At 40.6% G+C, this 17,013-nt stretch overlaps 3 protein-coding genes across 7 annotated transcripts; 1 reads left to right on the top strand and 2 right to left on the bottom strand.

Annotated features, from left to right (window-relative positions):
* The first annotated feature begins 3,552 nt into the window (after positions 1-3,552).
* Positions 3,553-7,863, top strand: LOC145444058 (uncharacterized). 2 transcript variants are annotated; one of them, XM_080321965.1, is made up of 3 exons: positions 3,553-5,656; positions 5,687-6,040; positions 7,630-7,863. In XM_080321965.1, the coding sequence occupies exons 1-3, from the start codon at positions 3,637-3,639 to the stop codon at positions 7,755-7,757; spliced, it is 2,502 nt and encodes an 833-aa protein (XP_080178091.1). In that variant the 5' UTR covers positions 3,553-3,636; the 3' UTR covers positions 7,758-7,863. The 2 variants fall into 2 exon arrangements, with proteins under 2 accessions (XP_080178091.1, XP_080178090.1); XM_080321964.1 differs by having other exon boundaries at positions 3,553-6,040.
* A 50-nt stretch (positions 7,864-7,913) lies between these two features.
* LOC145444059 (transmembrane protein 70 homolog, mitochondrial-like) lies at positions 7,914-15,053 on the bottom strand. 4 transcript variants are annotated; one of them, XM_080321968.1, is made up of 7 exons: positions 14,475-15,053; positions 13,523-13,608; positions 13,310-13,467; positions 13,117-13,248; positions 11,269-11,424; positions 9,000-9,135; positions 7,914-8,052 (listed from the first exon to the last, which is right to left on the bottom strand). In XM_080321968.1, the coding sequence occupies exons 1-5, from the start codon at positions 14,755-14,757 to the stop codon at positions 11,322-11,324; spliced, it is 762 nt and encodes a 253-aa protein (XP_080178094.1). In that variant the 5' UTR covers positions 14,758-15,053; the 3' UTR covers positions 7,914-8,052; positions 9,000-9,135; positions 11,269-11,321. The 4 variants fall into 4 exon arrangements, with proteins under 4 accessions (XP_080178094.1, XP_080178092.1, XP_080178096.1 ...); XM_080321966.1 differs by lacking the exon at positions 9,000-9,135; XM_080321970.1 differs by lacking the exon at positions 9,000-9,135 and having other exon boundaries at positions 14,688-15,053.
* A 399-nt stretch (positions 15,054-15,452) lies between these two features.
* On the bottom strand, positions 15,453-17,002 carry LOC145444057 (cyclin-C-like). Its single transcript, XM_080321963.1, has one exon. The coding sequence runs from the start codon at positions 17,000-17,002 to the stop codon at positions 16,130-16,132; it is 873 nt and encodes a 290-aa protein (XP_080178089.1). The 3' UTR covers positions 15,453-16,129.
* Between the last annotated feature and the right edge of the window lie 11 nt (positions 17,003-17,013).

The following is a 17,013-nucleotide window of genomic DNA, read 5'->3' as shown; positions in this document are numbered from 1 at the left end:
CTGTCCATTATTGCTTTAGAATTCACGAAAATGTACTAAACGACCGTATACGACTGGTAAATAGGCTACAGTAGCCTAAATGTTATAGCTGCCCACAAATACATGGAAATAATGTTCTGCGCCCGCAGCGTATATTGCTGTTAAATTGCGGCCCGTTACACAAGGGAAGTTGAGAACCCCTGGTTTACACGCTCTATGGCTATTATAGCACTGTTCGTCATTGAATAAATGCACCAGCAGATTTAGCAAACAATGATCCAAAAGAGGAGAGCAAACTGAAGGGAATAGTTTTGTTACCTGGGTCGGGTGTCATTTGGTGGGACCAGAATGCTGTAGTTCAGATTTCCAGAAATGACGTATTATTACGGCATCTCTACATACAAACGAAGATGTAAAGGTTGCTTGCTAAAATTAGCAATTCAATTCAATATATCGTTATCGATTTCATCATTTCAGCAGAGTTGTAATCGGGTCACAAAGCTCCGAGTCACGAGTCAATCTCACTTTTAAAGTTTTGACTCGAGTCAAGTCCAGTCATTTTCGAATCACCACCGAGTCAAGTCCAGTCCAAGTTATCGAGCAGAGGCTCGAGTCCGATAACTAGGCTATTGATCATGTCCTTACCAAAGTCAAATTAAATCAGCGTTAGATTTACCTTCGAATATTGGAACAGAATTATAACAACTTGAATATAATGATCACCATAGCAATAGAGATGCCCAATCGCCGAAAAATCCATTGGTGTTACAGCTGTGAAGCGTATGCTACGACTACTTTAAACTCGCCACATTTATTTGGCGATGAGAACAAAGAAAAAGATACCCAAGGGCCAAGATGACACAGGATTTAACTAACTATACATCAAGAGGCAACACAATTTCAATGCTTGCCATCCGACCTGCTTAGATATCCAAATAAGCTACGCAACACAAGCTAATACCTTTTGATATAGTACCATTCCCCATACCAGTTTGATCGTTTGTTGCGTCCGTGGCTGTACCAAGTCACGGCGTTCCAAGTCACAATAAGTCCTTCTCTGATTATAACGTTTGACGCGATTCAACTAGAGTCGTTCTTATTTTATCATACATCAAGTCCGAGTTCTAGTAATTCTACAAAAGGTCGCGCCCAAGTCCAAATCTCAATTTTCAGTCACTCAATCACTTCAATCATCAACGGGTCATGCTTTACAATTATAAACAAGGAAGGTGACGTAATAGTTGATCTTTCACTGTGTGGTAACTTTTGAAAGTGATGTAATAGTGAAATTTGAGGAGTAATTTCAGGCTTCCGGGTAGTTTTAAAGCGAATTTCCAGTTCTCAAATTCAAAAAAAGATAATTGGCAGTTCAATAGGCCTACAGTATTGTCGAATATTCGAAATTCAAAATGCCAACGCGGGCCGCACAAAATGGTCTCGCGGGCCGCGTGTTTGAGACCTCTGGCCTAGGCCAAGGTGGGTGTCTGATTCCAAAGACGTCCGAGTCTTTTCGACACCTTCGTATCTTTTCATTGTATCGCATTTTTGTGGTGTATATAACGCAGAGCGAACGTTTGTAGATGTTATAGTTGTGATTTATCTGACTCCAGAAGGTTGCGTTTACAATTCGCTGCGTGTTCCCTTGCGTTCGACGACCGGCAATCCACGCCGTGGATTGGCTCGTTGGCTGACGTACCACGAAGCCTGTCTATTGCACACGTATTCGATGGATCACACTGACGAATATATTTTGTTTCTGTCTCGACGACTTGTAACTTTATTGAATCAATGTACGACGACGTAACAGTACTTCCGAATTTGTCAATCGAATAGTATGAATGAATATCTCTACGTGGTATTACCCACGCATATCTCTCATAGCCACGAGAGAGAGTACATGCACAAAACATCGTACGATTTCATATTTTGTTATCTACGTTCACACGACAAAATATACGACTCACAAAGGTCTTATCGGGTTTTCACTTCAAGGAATTAAGTAAGGTTTACCAACTCCTTATTGAATATTATTAAAGTGGCGTTATACCAATATATATCGTTAAAGTGTATTGAACTGATAAAAATTGGTAATTAACCGAACCGAAAAATAGGAGATTGAACGAGCAAAGGAGAATATAAAACCGAAATTAGGACCTTGAATAAATACTATTGTTAATGTTTTTCGTTTCATCCTTTTCGTTGAGCAATCTGCATCAAATAACTCAATATATTACTAAAGGAGAAATTTTTATGCATGCATTGTAAAATGTAGAACTGCAACGGCTAACAGGGTGCAGAGAAAACGCTCTACCCGCTTCTCTTTCTACTGTTATTATTGACATATAGTAATTAAATAGTATATTCATATTGAAATGAACCCGAATATTTTCGGCTGACACTCGTCAGGGGTAATCGTCAGCAACTAGTACAGAATTGGAAAGAACATTGTATATCAACAATCGTATCACAAAATATGACGTCACCAGCATGAAAGAGAGAGCGTTCAATGTAATATTTTTAGGTGGTACACGAACTCCTTTTGTTGACAGAGTTTTGGTTGGTGTATTTTGATAAAAGTTGATTCCAAGGCACACAAATGGAATTGTGAGCGACCTCGCCCTACGATTCGAAATCGGTCGTCTCGATAATTATTCGCACAAATCGGATTATCCAACAGATGTTTGCCGATGGCAGAATTAATGGCCTTTGATCGATCAGCATCAATCTTAAGTGGATGAGTTAAGGGTGAGCTTTTCACTGAGCGTGTTCTGATAAATCTGGGGACATGTTGGTTTATGCGGTCCTGCAGACGTCTTGACGTTCTTCCCACGTAGCCACAATCACAGTGGCACCTATATTCGTACACTACATTACTTTGTTGAAGTGAACGAATATAGGTGCCACTGTGATTGTGGCCGAGCGAGATAGTGTAATGGTTATGCGTCCGGCTTCTCGAGCGGTAGGTCGTGGGTTCGATTCCCGGCCGGGTCATACCAAAGACTCGAAAAATGGTATCCGCAGCTATCCTGCTAGGCGCTCAGCAATCACGGATAGCATGGAGGAGAAAAAAAACGGGGGCGCAGACTAGATGACCTCATGGGGCCGTATCGCAACTCCGTCGCCAAAGCATCTCGATGGTGCAGGCGAGAAAGAATATCATATCTCTCTCTAGTACATTGAACGCTCTCTTTCATGCTGGTGACGTCATATTTTGTGATACGATTGTTGATATACAATGTTCTTTCCAATTCTCTACTAGTTGCTGACGATTACCCCTGACGAGTGTCAGCCGAAAATATTCGGGTTCATTTCAATATGAATATACTATTTAATTGTATATTGAAGTTCTGTACCTCCAAGAAGCTCTTCACATATAGTAATGTAGCCTGATTTTTGTACTCCATCGCTGCAGCTGACTAGATGGTCCCTAAGGAACCGTATCGCTGCAACATGTATTTTGTTTTTGAATGTAATTTTTTGCTCAATAAAAACTGTCTCTCTCTCTGTGTCGTGGTACAGCTCCGGTTCCGAACCGAATATCCTTATCATGTCCGGTCGTAATCGTGCTGCATGATTCGGGACTTTCCCTTTGTAGATACTTCTGCTGCTAAAAATTGTACCAGCTCAGAACTTCAGAGCGAATCCTAAAAAGTGCAAATGGAGAGTTTACAGTCATCGCTTCTGGGGGAAGGATGGCATTTAAAGCAGGCCAGCATATCTTCTCTCAAAGGCACTAAAAATAGTATCGACGGAATCAAATCTCAGGCATTAAACGAAGATATTTCCGAGATCGGTGAAAAATACATTCAAGATGCGTTATCCTCTTGCAAAAGCGGGGTTTTAGTTGGACCATGTGTGCTTCAGGTAGTGAAAACACGCAACATATCCGCGCCGAAAGACAACGAGCTTTCTTCAGTTGCACCTAGAATGCTCAAATTAAGTCTGACCGACGGATCTAACACTGTCACGGCGATAGAATATGAACAGTTGCGCGATGTCTCGCTAAAAACAGCGCCAGGCACAAAAGTCAAACTCATGGGGCGCATTACATTATCCAGCGGAACATTGCAATTGACAAATTCCTGCTTCAAGGTCCTTGGTGGCAGAGTCGAAAAACTGTATTCGAAATGGAAGATATCAGAAGACATGAACGCTATCAGTAGGATGAATATCCAAACGGACGACGGCCCACCACCGTTTGTCGCGTTTGGAAAAAGAGGAGCGGAATTCAAAAAATATGACAAACCCAAAAAATCGTTACAAGACAATTCAAAGGAGGAAGATGCGGATAATTCAGGATTCAGCGTGCAAAGAAAGACAGCTATCGCCGAAGCTAATAAGTCTGACAATAAAAAAGAATTGCTGATCGATCCCCGTGAAAAATTCGGAATGAGACCGCCCAGCGAACCAAAACTAGCTCGTAGCTACAACGCAAAACCGCATCATGAAGACCCAAAGGTTACGATCGAGCCCAAAAATTCCACAGGAATATACCGTGAACTACCCACAGCTGGTGGGCAAAATGTGCATCAAAACACATTAAAAGAATTCGTTGAAATGGGTTTCAAGCGTGATGAAGTGGTCTTGTGCTTGCAGAAGACTAATAACGACTTTGAAGAGACGATGAACTTGTTGACCGAAACTCCAAGTCCAACACCAGCACCAGTTGATCGGAACGTACGCAGTGACAACCCCCGTGGTCGAAAAGGTGGGGGCAGAGGTAGAGGTGGTAGAGCTCGTGGCAAACGTGACTACGACTCGCAGGAACAAGACAATCAATCCGCAAATCCAGCTACGCTAATGGATTTCATCGATCAGCGCATGTCAAATATGTTGGTAAAAGACACTGGAAAATATCCTAGTTATGAAAGGGAAGCCTTTGATGGTGGCACAGAGCGACAAAGCAACAGTTATGGTGGTTATAAGAGGGGTGGCTACGGCCGACAATCAAGTCATCAATATGATCATAAAAACAACAGAAATCCTACTCATAGCTCCGATGGAAATACGTGGCAATCAAAACATTCATACGATCGGAATACGCAGAGAAATGATGGGGATAAGTGGCACACAAAACATTCATATGATCAGGACGTTCAAAAATACGACAATGCTAGAAGATATCAAGGCTCGGACAACAACAGTCAAAGGGGCTCGAAGCATCAATCGCAATCCAAGCCACGATCTGGTCAAAGCCACCCCGAAATGAGTGCAAATAACAATCGGGGCGTGTATGACGATGGTAGAAGAAATCAAGGCTCGGGCAGCAACAGCCAAAGAGACTCAAAATACCAATCGCAGCCCAAGCCACGATCTGGTCAAAGCCATCCCGGAGTAGGTGCAAATAACGATCAGGGCGCGTATGACGATGCTAGAAGAAATCAAGGTTATGGCAACAACAGCCAAAGGGACTCAAATTACCAATCGGAATCCAAAACACGATCTGGTCAAAGCCATCCCCCAGCAAGTGCAAATAACAATCGGGACATGTACAATAATGATGGAAGAAATCAAGGCTGGAGTAACAATAGCCAGAGGGACTCGAAGTACCAATCGCAAGCCAAGCCACGATCTGGTCAAAGCCTTGCCGAAACTGGTGCAAATGCAGCAAGGAATTCAAGCAAACCACCTAGGCATCAGAAACATAACGATAACAGCCGTCAACGGCTGGAAACAAGTGATACAGCAAAAAAACCTGATAGCAAAGTTGTCTTCAATGATATACCAGTTAATCCTCCCCCGCAACGCGGCCCTACAACATTTGGAGGTGGCGCATCCTCCGACAATACACCTGGAAATCGTTCATCATCTGGACAAGGTTACGAAAGACCTCGAAACATCGCTCAAAGTCTTCACGTTATAATTCCGCAATGGCAGGCGGGACATCACTGCTTTGCGAAATACTGGGAAGACTCACAGTACTACCTCGCCGTTATAACAGACCTTCATCCGTCCGCGCCTACGGCGGTGGTTCAGTTTGTGGATTTCGGTAACTACGAAGAGGTGCCGCTGTTTGATTTGAAGTCTGTGGAAGCAGCTGCGAACCAGGCTCACGGCGAAGGTAAGGGCAGTGCACTATAGCACTACAGTTGAACCTCCGGTAGTCACATTCTGCTCCTTACATTTAGGGATGGGGTTCGCAACCCCATTTTTTAAAGGGGCCATGAAAAAATTTATCAAATTTGAGATATGTTTACTCGACTATAACAAAAGGAACATATAAAGCAATAAGCTCCGTCTTGATATTGAGTGTAGTTTCTTTGTTCAACCTTTGAATTTGTTGATTTTGTTATATTTAAATTTTCGCAATTGCTAGCCATGCCGGGAGGTATGATATAAGTTATCTTTCAAGCTTGGCTTTACAGATATACAAGACAAATGAATGTGCGAGCCACAATGTGTTTTATGTTCAACTTTCTTACTAATGACTACAGGGCCATTTTTATATGACCTTAAAAAATCAATTATATGACTTTATTTTTGGGAAAATATGACTTTATGCGAAAATTGTGTATTTTTACATGTAACCAACGTCACTCATGGAACTGACGAGTAAAACATGAACAACATAACAGCAATACACATCCATTTTAATTCTAAACCACTTTTGTAGTAGTTTCATGTAGTGTGGAATGTTGAAGTCTTTAAATTTACGATTTGGACGTAAAAATGACTTTAGTAAGGAAAATGAGCTCTCCACAGACGCTGATGTTGGTTGACACTTCTGCAGTTTTGCATACAGCGCTGCTGAAATGTCTTGTCTTTTTAGCTCCATAATTTGTTTCACATCGTTTTTGTTCAATCGCTTCTTAATGTAATTTTTGAGCTCAAGCGGATCTTTTCCGATATTGAGGGCATTTAGATCAGCATTAGCAGCCTCTTTGATAGTGTACGCACAACTTTCCATTTTCAGTATCAAGTTTGAACTATTTTTTTAGTGGAGGCATATTTCTGTTAACTGACTCGTCAACTTTGGATCGTTCACTGAATCGTTGACGCTCTTTACAATAACTCCTTCAGCTTCCCGTGCGTTGACTATTTCTTTCACTTGTGGAAGTCTCTGAACTTCAAATGACGTCCCACTTCAGTGCACAGAAGTAAAACAGATTGTGTAGCAACACAATGCAATGTGTGACCTCATAATGCAATGTGCAACCTCATAGGTCTGCGACTGTAATGTTATGTAGGCTAACCTTACAGTTTGACTTCGTTCAATCAGAAATTGCCTTACTTTCTTAGTGCGTAATTGCTTCAATTGGCACTTTTTATTTAAAGTATACAACAATATGACTTTATAACTCAAATATGACCTAGCCAGAAAAATATGACTTTATAACTTTCTTAATATACCCCATATGGATGCGGTTTCTGCTTTAAAATTGATTTCACGACTTACTGATGTATAGAAAAAAATATGACTTTAATGACTTTAAATGGCCCTACTAATGACCCAATGAAACCAGAAAGTTGAAGAAATAGGGGCCATTGACTGTTCAAAATTCGCAAAATTATTCACTGTGTTTGGCAAGCCTTGATTTAAAAGGATAACTAGTATAAATGAAGTCTGCCTGAGGCTTCACATTCTGCCCAAATATTTAGGATTTACTTTAAATGAAGTCTGTTTTAGGTGTTAAACTTGTTCCATTCCAGGCACACAACACAATACAGCAGTATCTTACCCGAACGATCGGCCACAGTACGGAAGCAATGACGTAAGAAGACATGTGAAACCACCGATGGCCTTGTATGTTCCACCCAAGTACAGAGAAAATCAGTGACTTCAAAGATACACCTTTTGATGATTGACATGAACTCTAATCTATTTACGTACCGGAGCAGGCCTATTTGAAATCTTGAATTCAATAAACCATGCACGAATCTGTATGTATTATAGTCTGTCTGAGCGTGGAAAGCGGACGTGGACATGGACACCCTGCATTTTTTGAGTTTTATTGAGAAAGGATAATTAATGTTTTTCCATCATTCCCTCCACATGCTAGGCAAGTGTGGCCATGTCTGAAGAAGCGGTACATTGCGCTGCATTGCAATCTGTCTCTTGTAAAAGGCATCGAGCTGTAAAATAAAATGTAGTGCATAAGGTTTTCAAGTGGCCTGTGTGTCATGGCATCACGGATTCTGGGGATAGATGTTAAGTTCAATATTATTTGAAATCAGAAGTTTATAAATCTTACATTGACACACACTGGATTATAACCCATAATTCAGACACTACTGAACATTGCTTTGACAACATATAATGCGGCGCTCAGATGTGGCTGAAATTCAGAATAAGAAGGAAATTGACACCTGTTCACTGGCATTGAGATTCATCATAATTATTCAATATTTCCAAACCAAGTAATTTTGGATTTGAGATGTATCAAATCCAAAGTATCAATTATGAATAGCTTCTACAAAAGACTCTCGCACATTTCGGCACACCGGTGTTTCTACGCTATGGCCATTGACGCTAATTTATCATCACTGTTGGTTCCACTGATCTTCATTCCATTAGTGTCTGGATGTAGAAATTTCAGTATTCAAATCCCAGTTGAATGCGCCACAAAGGGCATAATTTTCAAGAATTCTGACAAATGATAAAAACAGTTCACAGGGGTCATTTGTAGCAGGGTTGTGGAGTTGGTTCACTTTACCACTGACTCCGATTCCACAAATATTTTCAAGACACCAACTCTTTATCCCTGAAACTTCACACGGACTCCAGCTATGGATTCAAATATTTTCTTCCCACAACTCACTACTTTGACATTCCTAATCATAAAAGTACTACATTTATCAATTATTATTATTACTAAATTATGCCCGCAAAACAAAATTAGATATCTGAAGGTCCACCTACGTGAAAAACGTAACTACTGTAACTGCAACGAGACATATCAGTTACATTTGCGAAAATTTGGCGCGTAATTCAGTCTGTGTTTCCCTAACTCTTCCAAATTGCGTTACAAAATTTCTGCGACTCGAAGACAAAATTTAACACAACTCCCGACTCCACAGACCTGATTCATAAACTGGGCTTCTGGTCTGATTGGAATGTCGACAGATTTGTATAGACAGTAGTTTTATTCTGTGGTAGGGGTGTGTTGTCACTTGTTGATACACTTGGCCAGATATGCTCGTGCGGCTTATAATCATCTGTCAACAAAAAGGTCTTTGAGCTATGACATCACAGCGAACTGCTTCATATTCAGGTTCCAAAATGCCAATTAATGGTTTAATGTAGGCCATAATACTTCCATCTCACAACTAAATTATTATAAGCACAGTATCGTGGGTATCAGTTTATTAAATAATTTCATCAGATCAATACACCACAAGATTGCGATACAATGAAAAGATAGGAAGGTGTCGAAACGACTTGGAACAGTCTTTGAAATCAGACACCCACCTGACCTAGGTGATGTAAAAAGGAGGTAGTTAGTACGGTAATGCGTATAGGTGACGTCGGAAGTTACAATCGGGCAATATACAATCAACAAGGAGTTAGAATACCTTTGTTATTGTGTGACTAACGTGCAGATAACACAGAACCGATATATATACTAGGGATGGTGTGAACCTCTGAAAGGATCTGTGTGAACGCGAACGTGAACCTCATGACGTCATATTGCTGATTCCAACCCTACATGTCTGTGAAGTGATAGCCTATACTAATGTACACGATACCTAGCGATGACTCGAGCCACATAAGGCCACATTGCTGAAGTAGCCTACATATTGACGTTTTAAACGTCGCCAAATGTATCAACTGGGGGCAATCAAATGATTTAATAATCCCATAAAATCAATATCTCCCGTCGCTTTGCCAACAAATTCGACGAGGACTTGCAAGGGAATATAAGCTTCACCATAACGGTCTAGACCAGATCGGACAATGTATTCGGCATCTGAGTAGGCCTATTGCTACGTTGATATTGAGCAGAGTGTAAAACGGGTTTCTATACTAGCTGCCGATAATACCCCATTAACAGGTTATACAGCAGTAGCCAACACCCCAGTCGCACTGATTTGGTTTTCATGACACAATAACCATATGAAATGAAGATTGACTCCGTAAGCTTGCTAGATTTTTACATCAGACAACAATCCCAACTTCATTGATTGGTTGAACATTGAACAAGCATCATTTGCTGACTACCTACATGTAGTGTATTTCCCTCTTGATGTTGCATGATTGCAGGTCAAGCTCACAGCAGCGAGCCACTAAATATTCGAGCAAACTTTTGTAACAAAGCAAGTAAAATTGTTCAGATTGTCAAGGTGCATGCTCGTTTAGTATTGTTTTTTTTAATGCTGTCGGCGCTATCGTTATAAATTGCAATAAATTTCAAGCAAAGATGTTATAATGAAGTGAAAATTATAATATACGGAAGAAGGTTCACAGTGCAGACCCTACCAAGGTTTGTTTGTGAACGTGAACCTCACACACAGAACACGAGTGTGAACCTCACATTCACACTATCCCTAATATATAGCCTAACATCATTTTGACATCGTCTATGGCCATAATTTTCAGCAGTATTCAAATGCAGAATACGCAATTTCAATAGACATAAGACTTAGGACTCAATAATTAGGAGGCGTATGCCGTATACCAATATTTAGAAACCTATTCAATGAGGTGACCAGGGTTGTAACCAAGTCACAAGGCTCCGAGTCACAAGTCAATCTCGTTTTTATAGTTTTGACTCTAGTCAAGTCGAGTCATTATCAATTCACCAGCGAGTCCAAGTCACCGGAAAGAGGGTTGAGTCCGAGTCATGGTAATATGGCTCGAGTCCAAGTCATTGCGTTGACTGCTCACAGTGCTAAGTTTCCAGTTGAAGTCTTGTTTAACCCACTTTTGCTGTTGTTGGTGATATCGAACGGTTTGCATTTATAATATATTAATTTTTCTCACATTTAACAGTTCCTGGTCGAATTTTCAAGTACCGCTACCAATAGACGAATTACCAATACTGTGGTTACTTCACTATTCTTCGAAATTACAATGAAATTACGGCCGCCTTAGTCTCGAGTCATTAGACTTGGTCCGAGTCATGCGCAATTTTCACAAAATGACCTTCAGAGCCAAGTCGAGCCATTAGAAAATCGCGACTCGAGTCATTACAGCAGAATTTGGTGTCATTTGTAAAATTCAGCATTAGTATCATTGATTCTACTCATATTCATCTCTTCACTATTTCAATAGACAGCGGCTCTGAGTGCAGCGAAAGCATTTGCATAGAATTGACTTGCAACAACTCAATATGTTAAATAAAATATTACCCGTTCCCACAAGTACGCAGAATTGAGCTTCTGTTACGTCGTGAGAGAATTCATCACTGTTTTCTAGATTTTTCCATCTCCTGGATAGCATCTTGTAGCGTCTCCTCGTATTGTTCTTGTCGATCGGGATTCTCGTAATCAAAACCAGACGCATACCTGTGGTGAGCAGAAGTGGTCATCAGTAGCAAAGTACTTCTACAAAGTACTCAAGTAGATTGCACCATGTGCACCATTTACTCAAGTGGTTATCTTTATAAACTGCTTCAGTTTGTACTCAACAGTCTTCCGGCAAAACCATTTACATTCTACAATTTGGATTTCGTGAAGTTGAGATTAGTTTTGGAATCGGTTTCTGGTCACATTTATGTATGAGTAAATTGTAGTAATGACAGGGCGAAATAGCCCCTGTATCAAAGTGACAAAATATACTTTTAAAAAATTTAACCTGGTTGTAGTCTCATTGGTGACGGACTTGAAACGCAATGTACCGATTTGTTAAGGTGTATATTTATGCTCTTGATGTTTTTGCGGCATATAGACCGACTCATGACATACACGACCTGCTATGCATATGCATACCATACATGATGTGGTTATGCCGCTGGACAACGAAGGTGCAGATATACCCTTGTAAGGCTTTCTAAGTCTTGCATCACCCCTCCCTGCTATCGCGGTAATGCTGAACGCCACGGCAGGATGTGATGGTCGGATACCAGGGTTACTAATCAGGTCTTTGGTCTGACCTGGCCGGGGGTCGATGTACCCATCACGAAGCTGGATTGGTGATTTTGCATTAGTCACAAGATTCACCCTGCAAATCCTAAAATAGCCCCCCTGCGTCATATTTTGCAGGCCGCAACCTGATTTGAGATTTAGTAAGCATTTTGAATGATGAGATTGATGGCAGTTAAAACGTATTGTTGTTGTCGGTTGCCCAACATCACTATTCCTCACTAACTGATACAGCTTCGGCGAAGATGGTAGTATTCCATGATGGCAGAATTAGTTGACATGGATGGGCATAATTTATTGCCTTAACGTTCAATGGCCCAGACAATGCCAAGACCGAGACGCTTGGGAAATGACTTCGGACGCACACAAGAACCAGCTTTACGAGGAGGTAGTTTTCCAGCAAGTACCGTGTCTAGCTAATCCCAATATCGATTCTTTACTCGCTGAAAAATGTTGTCAGGTATCGTGCGCAGCTCATAGGTAAAAATACAATGAAGGCGATGATCATGATATTATTTTATGGTATTGGTGTTTCTTACGTATGAGTACAATATTTTTTCTTTTGTCGTACTATGCCCGTCGCCAATGTTAGAGAGCACAGTGTTGTACTGATGTAAAGTTTCAAAACTGTATTGCTGAACTGTGTGTCCTATTTTTAACTTCATTGAATTCATGTGGTCCGCGGCCTCTGTGAAATTTGAAAAGTGGACCGCGACCCGTTTTGAATAGGTGACCCCTGTGCTGAAGGTTTGCGAGCCCCCGAGCAAATCTACATTCTGAAAATACATACTTGGGTACATTTCACCCCTTCATATTCTACTTCCACTTCAAGTAGTTTTGATATATCTTGAGAATTGCTACTTCCACACTTATAATTGAGTAGAAATTCACGGCAATCCTTTCATTTCTATTTGCAACTAAAACTGTAGCATGCCAAGCTTGAGACATACTGAAATTGGATTGTTCAAGATTGTGAAACCCTTTTTGTCTCGAGATACAGCCCTTCTGTCTGTCACAATACTTATTGCATTACCATCTCAATGAGTGCAGCGAAATGTTTTGAGGCAGACAAAACTTCCTGACACCATACAATTTGACAAGAGCATTCGCACCAACCTCAGCATTTTAGAATACTCTGAGTAATCCATGTTATCCGAGCTGACGAGCATTAGTTTCTTGTAGACCAAAAACGATGCGAAGACATTCGGCGAATCCGGCATACTGCAGTCTTCAGCGGTAAACACTACTCTGTAAGCAGTTTATGCAAGAAGATAATCCCCAGTCTACAACCTAGCACATTGACACATACTTTTTTCTACCAAAAATCCATGGCGATGGAATGATAGCGGTGTAACGATTGGTTTCCTTGTCGTGATAGAGCTCCGTTACATATCTTTTTGTGAATTTATAATACAGAGACGGATTCACAATTCCAAAAAGAATGACCCAAGACATGTACATGTATTTCTGAAGACATTTCCATCTGATAAACATATGCACACAGACATCGATTGTCACATACCGCGAAACCTTGATCTATCATACTCAGGAAGTATGGCGATGAAAGAGTAACAACAGCTCCCATGGCGTACAGTACTGATTGGATACCTTAACAAAGAAGTTCCTTGTTTATTGATAACAGCTGGGCAAAATTGAGTGCTTCGGTGACTCGATTCTGAATGACGTAGTAAGCTTTGAGTCGGGTATCACATATTTGGGCGTCATAACAGTATGAATGATGTGCAAAGTTTGGATATGCACCTTTTACGCGACTATATAGAATATAAAGCCAGCTCTACGTCACATACAAACACAACGCTGCACACCAAATTTGGCTCAATTCCAAACAGTATACACCGACGCAGACTCGCAGAGCCAATTGAAAATTATTTGAGTTTTTCATTCATAATTCTGGGATTTTCCACATCAATGCAGTTTTTGCAAATCCAAAACTTTCAACAGCAATAACTTCGTTTCTAGCGGTTGGAAGTGAGCAAAAATTGCTACACATCATTCTTTTAGGCCACTTAACAATTATATGGGGTTACCAGTAAATTTGAAATTTTTTATAATATAAAATTTCAATTGGCTCTGCGTCGGTTTCTACTGATTGGAATTGAGTTACATCTGGTGTGCAGCGTTTTTTAGGCAACCTAACAATTTAATCAGTGAATCCCTGGCATCCGGTGACAAAAGTTATTTTTGAACAGTCCTAGTGCATAGCTTTGTACTGAATGTTTTGTATAACTGTGATACGACCAATCGAGGTTCCAAGGATCCCACAATGGAAAATGCTATCGTAACTATAATTCTCGTTGATAATTGCTTGGAGTGTGTAGTTTCATTACTCACTACGCGACTCAAATCATTACTATTAACACTCGTACCAGATTTGAGTACTTCAATAATTGTGCCCAGCAATATTTATCGGATCGTTCGCGAAGAAACATTTGTTACAGTGGTTGATAACATACCTTTAACGAGTGGTGCCTTGGCGCCAAAATATATCAGTGTTCCGTCTTCATAACGCATTCCTACCATTTTATCTGTGCGTAATAACGCATTGGTGGAGGATATATGCGAGACAGTAATATTGGGGATTCCACATCCACACGTGGGCAGCAATGGAAAACCTCTAAGCTTCGATTCCTTCAAGGAAGACTGCCGCGGAGAGGTCCTATACATACTGGCAATGCATCGAAATTGTTTTTCTAGTCCAGGTCTGCTTCGTATTCTCAGAAATACGTTAGACAGCATGGTGTCGAGTCCTCAGTGGTGGTGCAGCAACAGATTCACGTAAGACCTTATCATTGAGAATACAGCGATATTCTGACAAAACATTGTATTGACATTTTATTTTATCAGTCAAAGTGCGTTTTACCGATATTCTATTACAAGCAAAAATAGTTGCAATCAATCACAACAGATGATTTCAGTTAACATGCGTGCTTCAATGGATCAAATATGAGAAACCTTCAGTTGCATTTTTGCACAGAAATTCGCTAGGCCTATAGAATTATACTGTTGCAACATCAGAGCAAATCGACAGGCCTACATTCAAACATTCAACTGTCGGGAATGATACGAACTCACACAAATGCCAAAAGTATATAGACGTTCAGTTGTATTTTTGTACAGAAATTCGTTACGGAATTCCCCTGTTGCGGCATCAAAACAAATCGATATATTCCAACACTTGAATGTCGGAAATGACATGAACGTACAGAGCTCACACAAGTATATTGACAATTTCACACGACTTTTCAATGATAAACCTAAACGCGATATGAAATCGAGATTGTTTTGTAGCATAAGGAGCAGTATTGAATAGAAAATTTCACCTAAAGCCCTCAATTGAAACCAGGTCTGATTGATAACATAGTTCATGACATCCAATTATTTTCATTCACCTCCATTGATGGGATAGAAAGCGTTGCAATTCAAAGAGCCAATACTATGCCATCGCCATATTACACGAATCTCTTCAACAATTAGTGGCTACATGAAATGCATTGCAGCATGTACGATTTATGGTTTGTTTACCCTGACCAAATTACATCAAGCGAAATAGATATAAAGTTTGAAAAAGAGCACCTGCTATATCATAAAGGAATTTGCAGCAAGCAGGAACGAAGTTAGATCAGGTGCAAGTTTGCAATCCAAGTATTATAGTCACTTTCAACCCACTATACTGAGCAATACAGGAAAGAATTTTGAACAAACCTACACCACAATGTTTGAATGCAACTACACACATCACAACATGAAAGAAGCGTCAGATAAGTGGGTTTATTGCCCTGGTGTAATGATCATCATCTGGACAACAAAATTGATGAGATTGAATCTCCAATTGCATCGTAATGTAGGTAGGTAGGGATTAGTCATCAGCCTATACACATTATATGTAGGCTAATTCATAGAAACAAGGACCCATAACATGCTTTGTATCAGTTTGCCAACACCCTCTCGCGTTGATACACAAAAAAGTAACTGGTAAAACAGTAGCCTATAGCATTGTGTCACTCTATATTCTTTTGCCTTGCGATGTCAAATTATACACACAGAAACGCAATACCAAGGCATGGGATTAAAATAATGAATGCAAAAGGTAATAAGGGAATTCAAGAGTTCATCCTTTACCAGAGGAAGACTTGATACCCAAACGGTTGGACTCGTTATTATAGTCGGGCGATCTCACATTGGCTTTTGGCACTTTTTCCAAAATCTTGGCTATCTCGCTTTTTTCGTCGTAGCTTTTCCACATCTCGTACAACTGCAATATGATTTTTGTGATTTCGATAATTTTCTCCATGTCAACGTTCAGATCGGAAAACCATTGCTTTGCCGATTCCGTTTGATTTTGCGAAACGCACGCAATATGCAAACAGGCGAGAGCAATTTGAAACGGAGGATACAGCAGAGAAACGTCTGTTCTGTAGGAATCGTTAACGATACGCCAAGCAACTGGTAATAATGACTCGATGTGTTTCGAATCGCCCTGGGCAATACTCGTGACATACTGCAGCAAGGGCCTGTACGGGTGATACACTATGAGGCAACAATCCATAACTTCCAATAAAAAGAATTCGCATTCCCACACGTCATGAATTCGGTAGCTGTAATCCATTTCCAAAACATGTCCGAATTTCCCTTTGATTACTGCGACCATACTGTTCGTAAGCCGCGAGTTTGACACGACACCGGTCTCTTCAACTTTAGCCGCTAGGAAGACGCAAGTCGGCACAAGCAACAGCGGGTCACAGCTCGATAGCGGATATTGGCTGTAAAATCGTTTAAAGTACACGGTGGCGGTAGCGATGACCTGCTGACGAAGCTTCAAGTGTTCGCCAAGAGCTTGTATAACATTTGTGTAAAACATCATGAATTTGGTATACTCCAATTCGGTCAGTATTTTTAAGTCTTCCGATCTCATAGAGGTCAGATTCTGCTGCGTCAAGATCCATTGCGTACAATGGGAGCTGTGCCAAAAGTTTCCGGCCATTCAAAAGCTTA

This window comes from Botryllus schlosseri, chromosome 8, assembly GCF_051294905.1.
Source record: "Botryllus schlosseri isolate E-star chromosome 8, Bs_hap1, whole genome shotgun sequence".
Taxonomy (NCBI): Eukaryota; Metazoa; Chordata; class Ascidiacea; order Stolidobranchia; family Styelidae; genus Botryllus; species Botryllus schlosseri.
The sequence above is the reverse complement of the archived record's forward strand: the minus strand, read 5'-3'. Positions and strand labels throughout refer to the sequence as shown.

Bases quoted from the DNA above. Each gene is read 5' to 3' on its own strand.
- LOC145444059 (XM_080321968.1), bottom strand. From the start codon at position 14,757: ATGCTGTCTAACGTATTTCTGAGAATACGAAGCAGACCTGGACTAGAA. The intron at 13,468-13,522 runs GTATGTGACAAT...AAATGTCTTCAG, and splicing joins TGATAGATCAAGGTTTCGCG to AAATACATGTACATGTCTTG. The intron at 13,249-13,309 runs GTATGTGTCAAT...AACTGCTTACAG, and splicing joins TGGATTTTTGGTAGAAAAAA to AGTAGTGTTTACCGCTGAAG.
- LOC145444058 (XM_080321964.1), top strand. From the start codon at position 3,637: ATGGAGAGTTTACAGTCATCGCTTCTGGGGGAAGGATGGCATTTAAAG. The intron at 6,041-7,629 runs GTAAGGGCAGTG...GTTCCATTCCAG, and splicing joins GAACCAGGCTCACGGCGAAG to GCACACAACACAATACAGCA.
- LOC145444057 (XM_080321963.1), bottom strand. From the start codon at position 17,002: ATGGCCGGAAACTTTTGGCACAGCTCCCATTGTACGCAATGGATCTTG.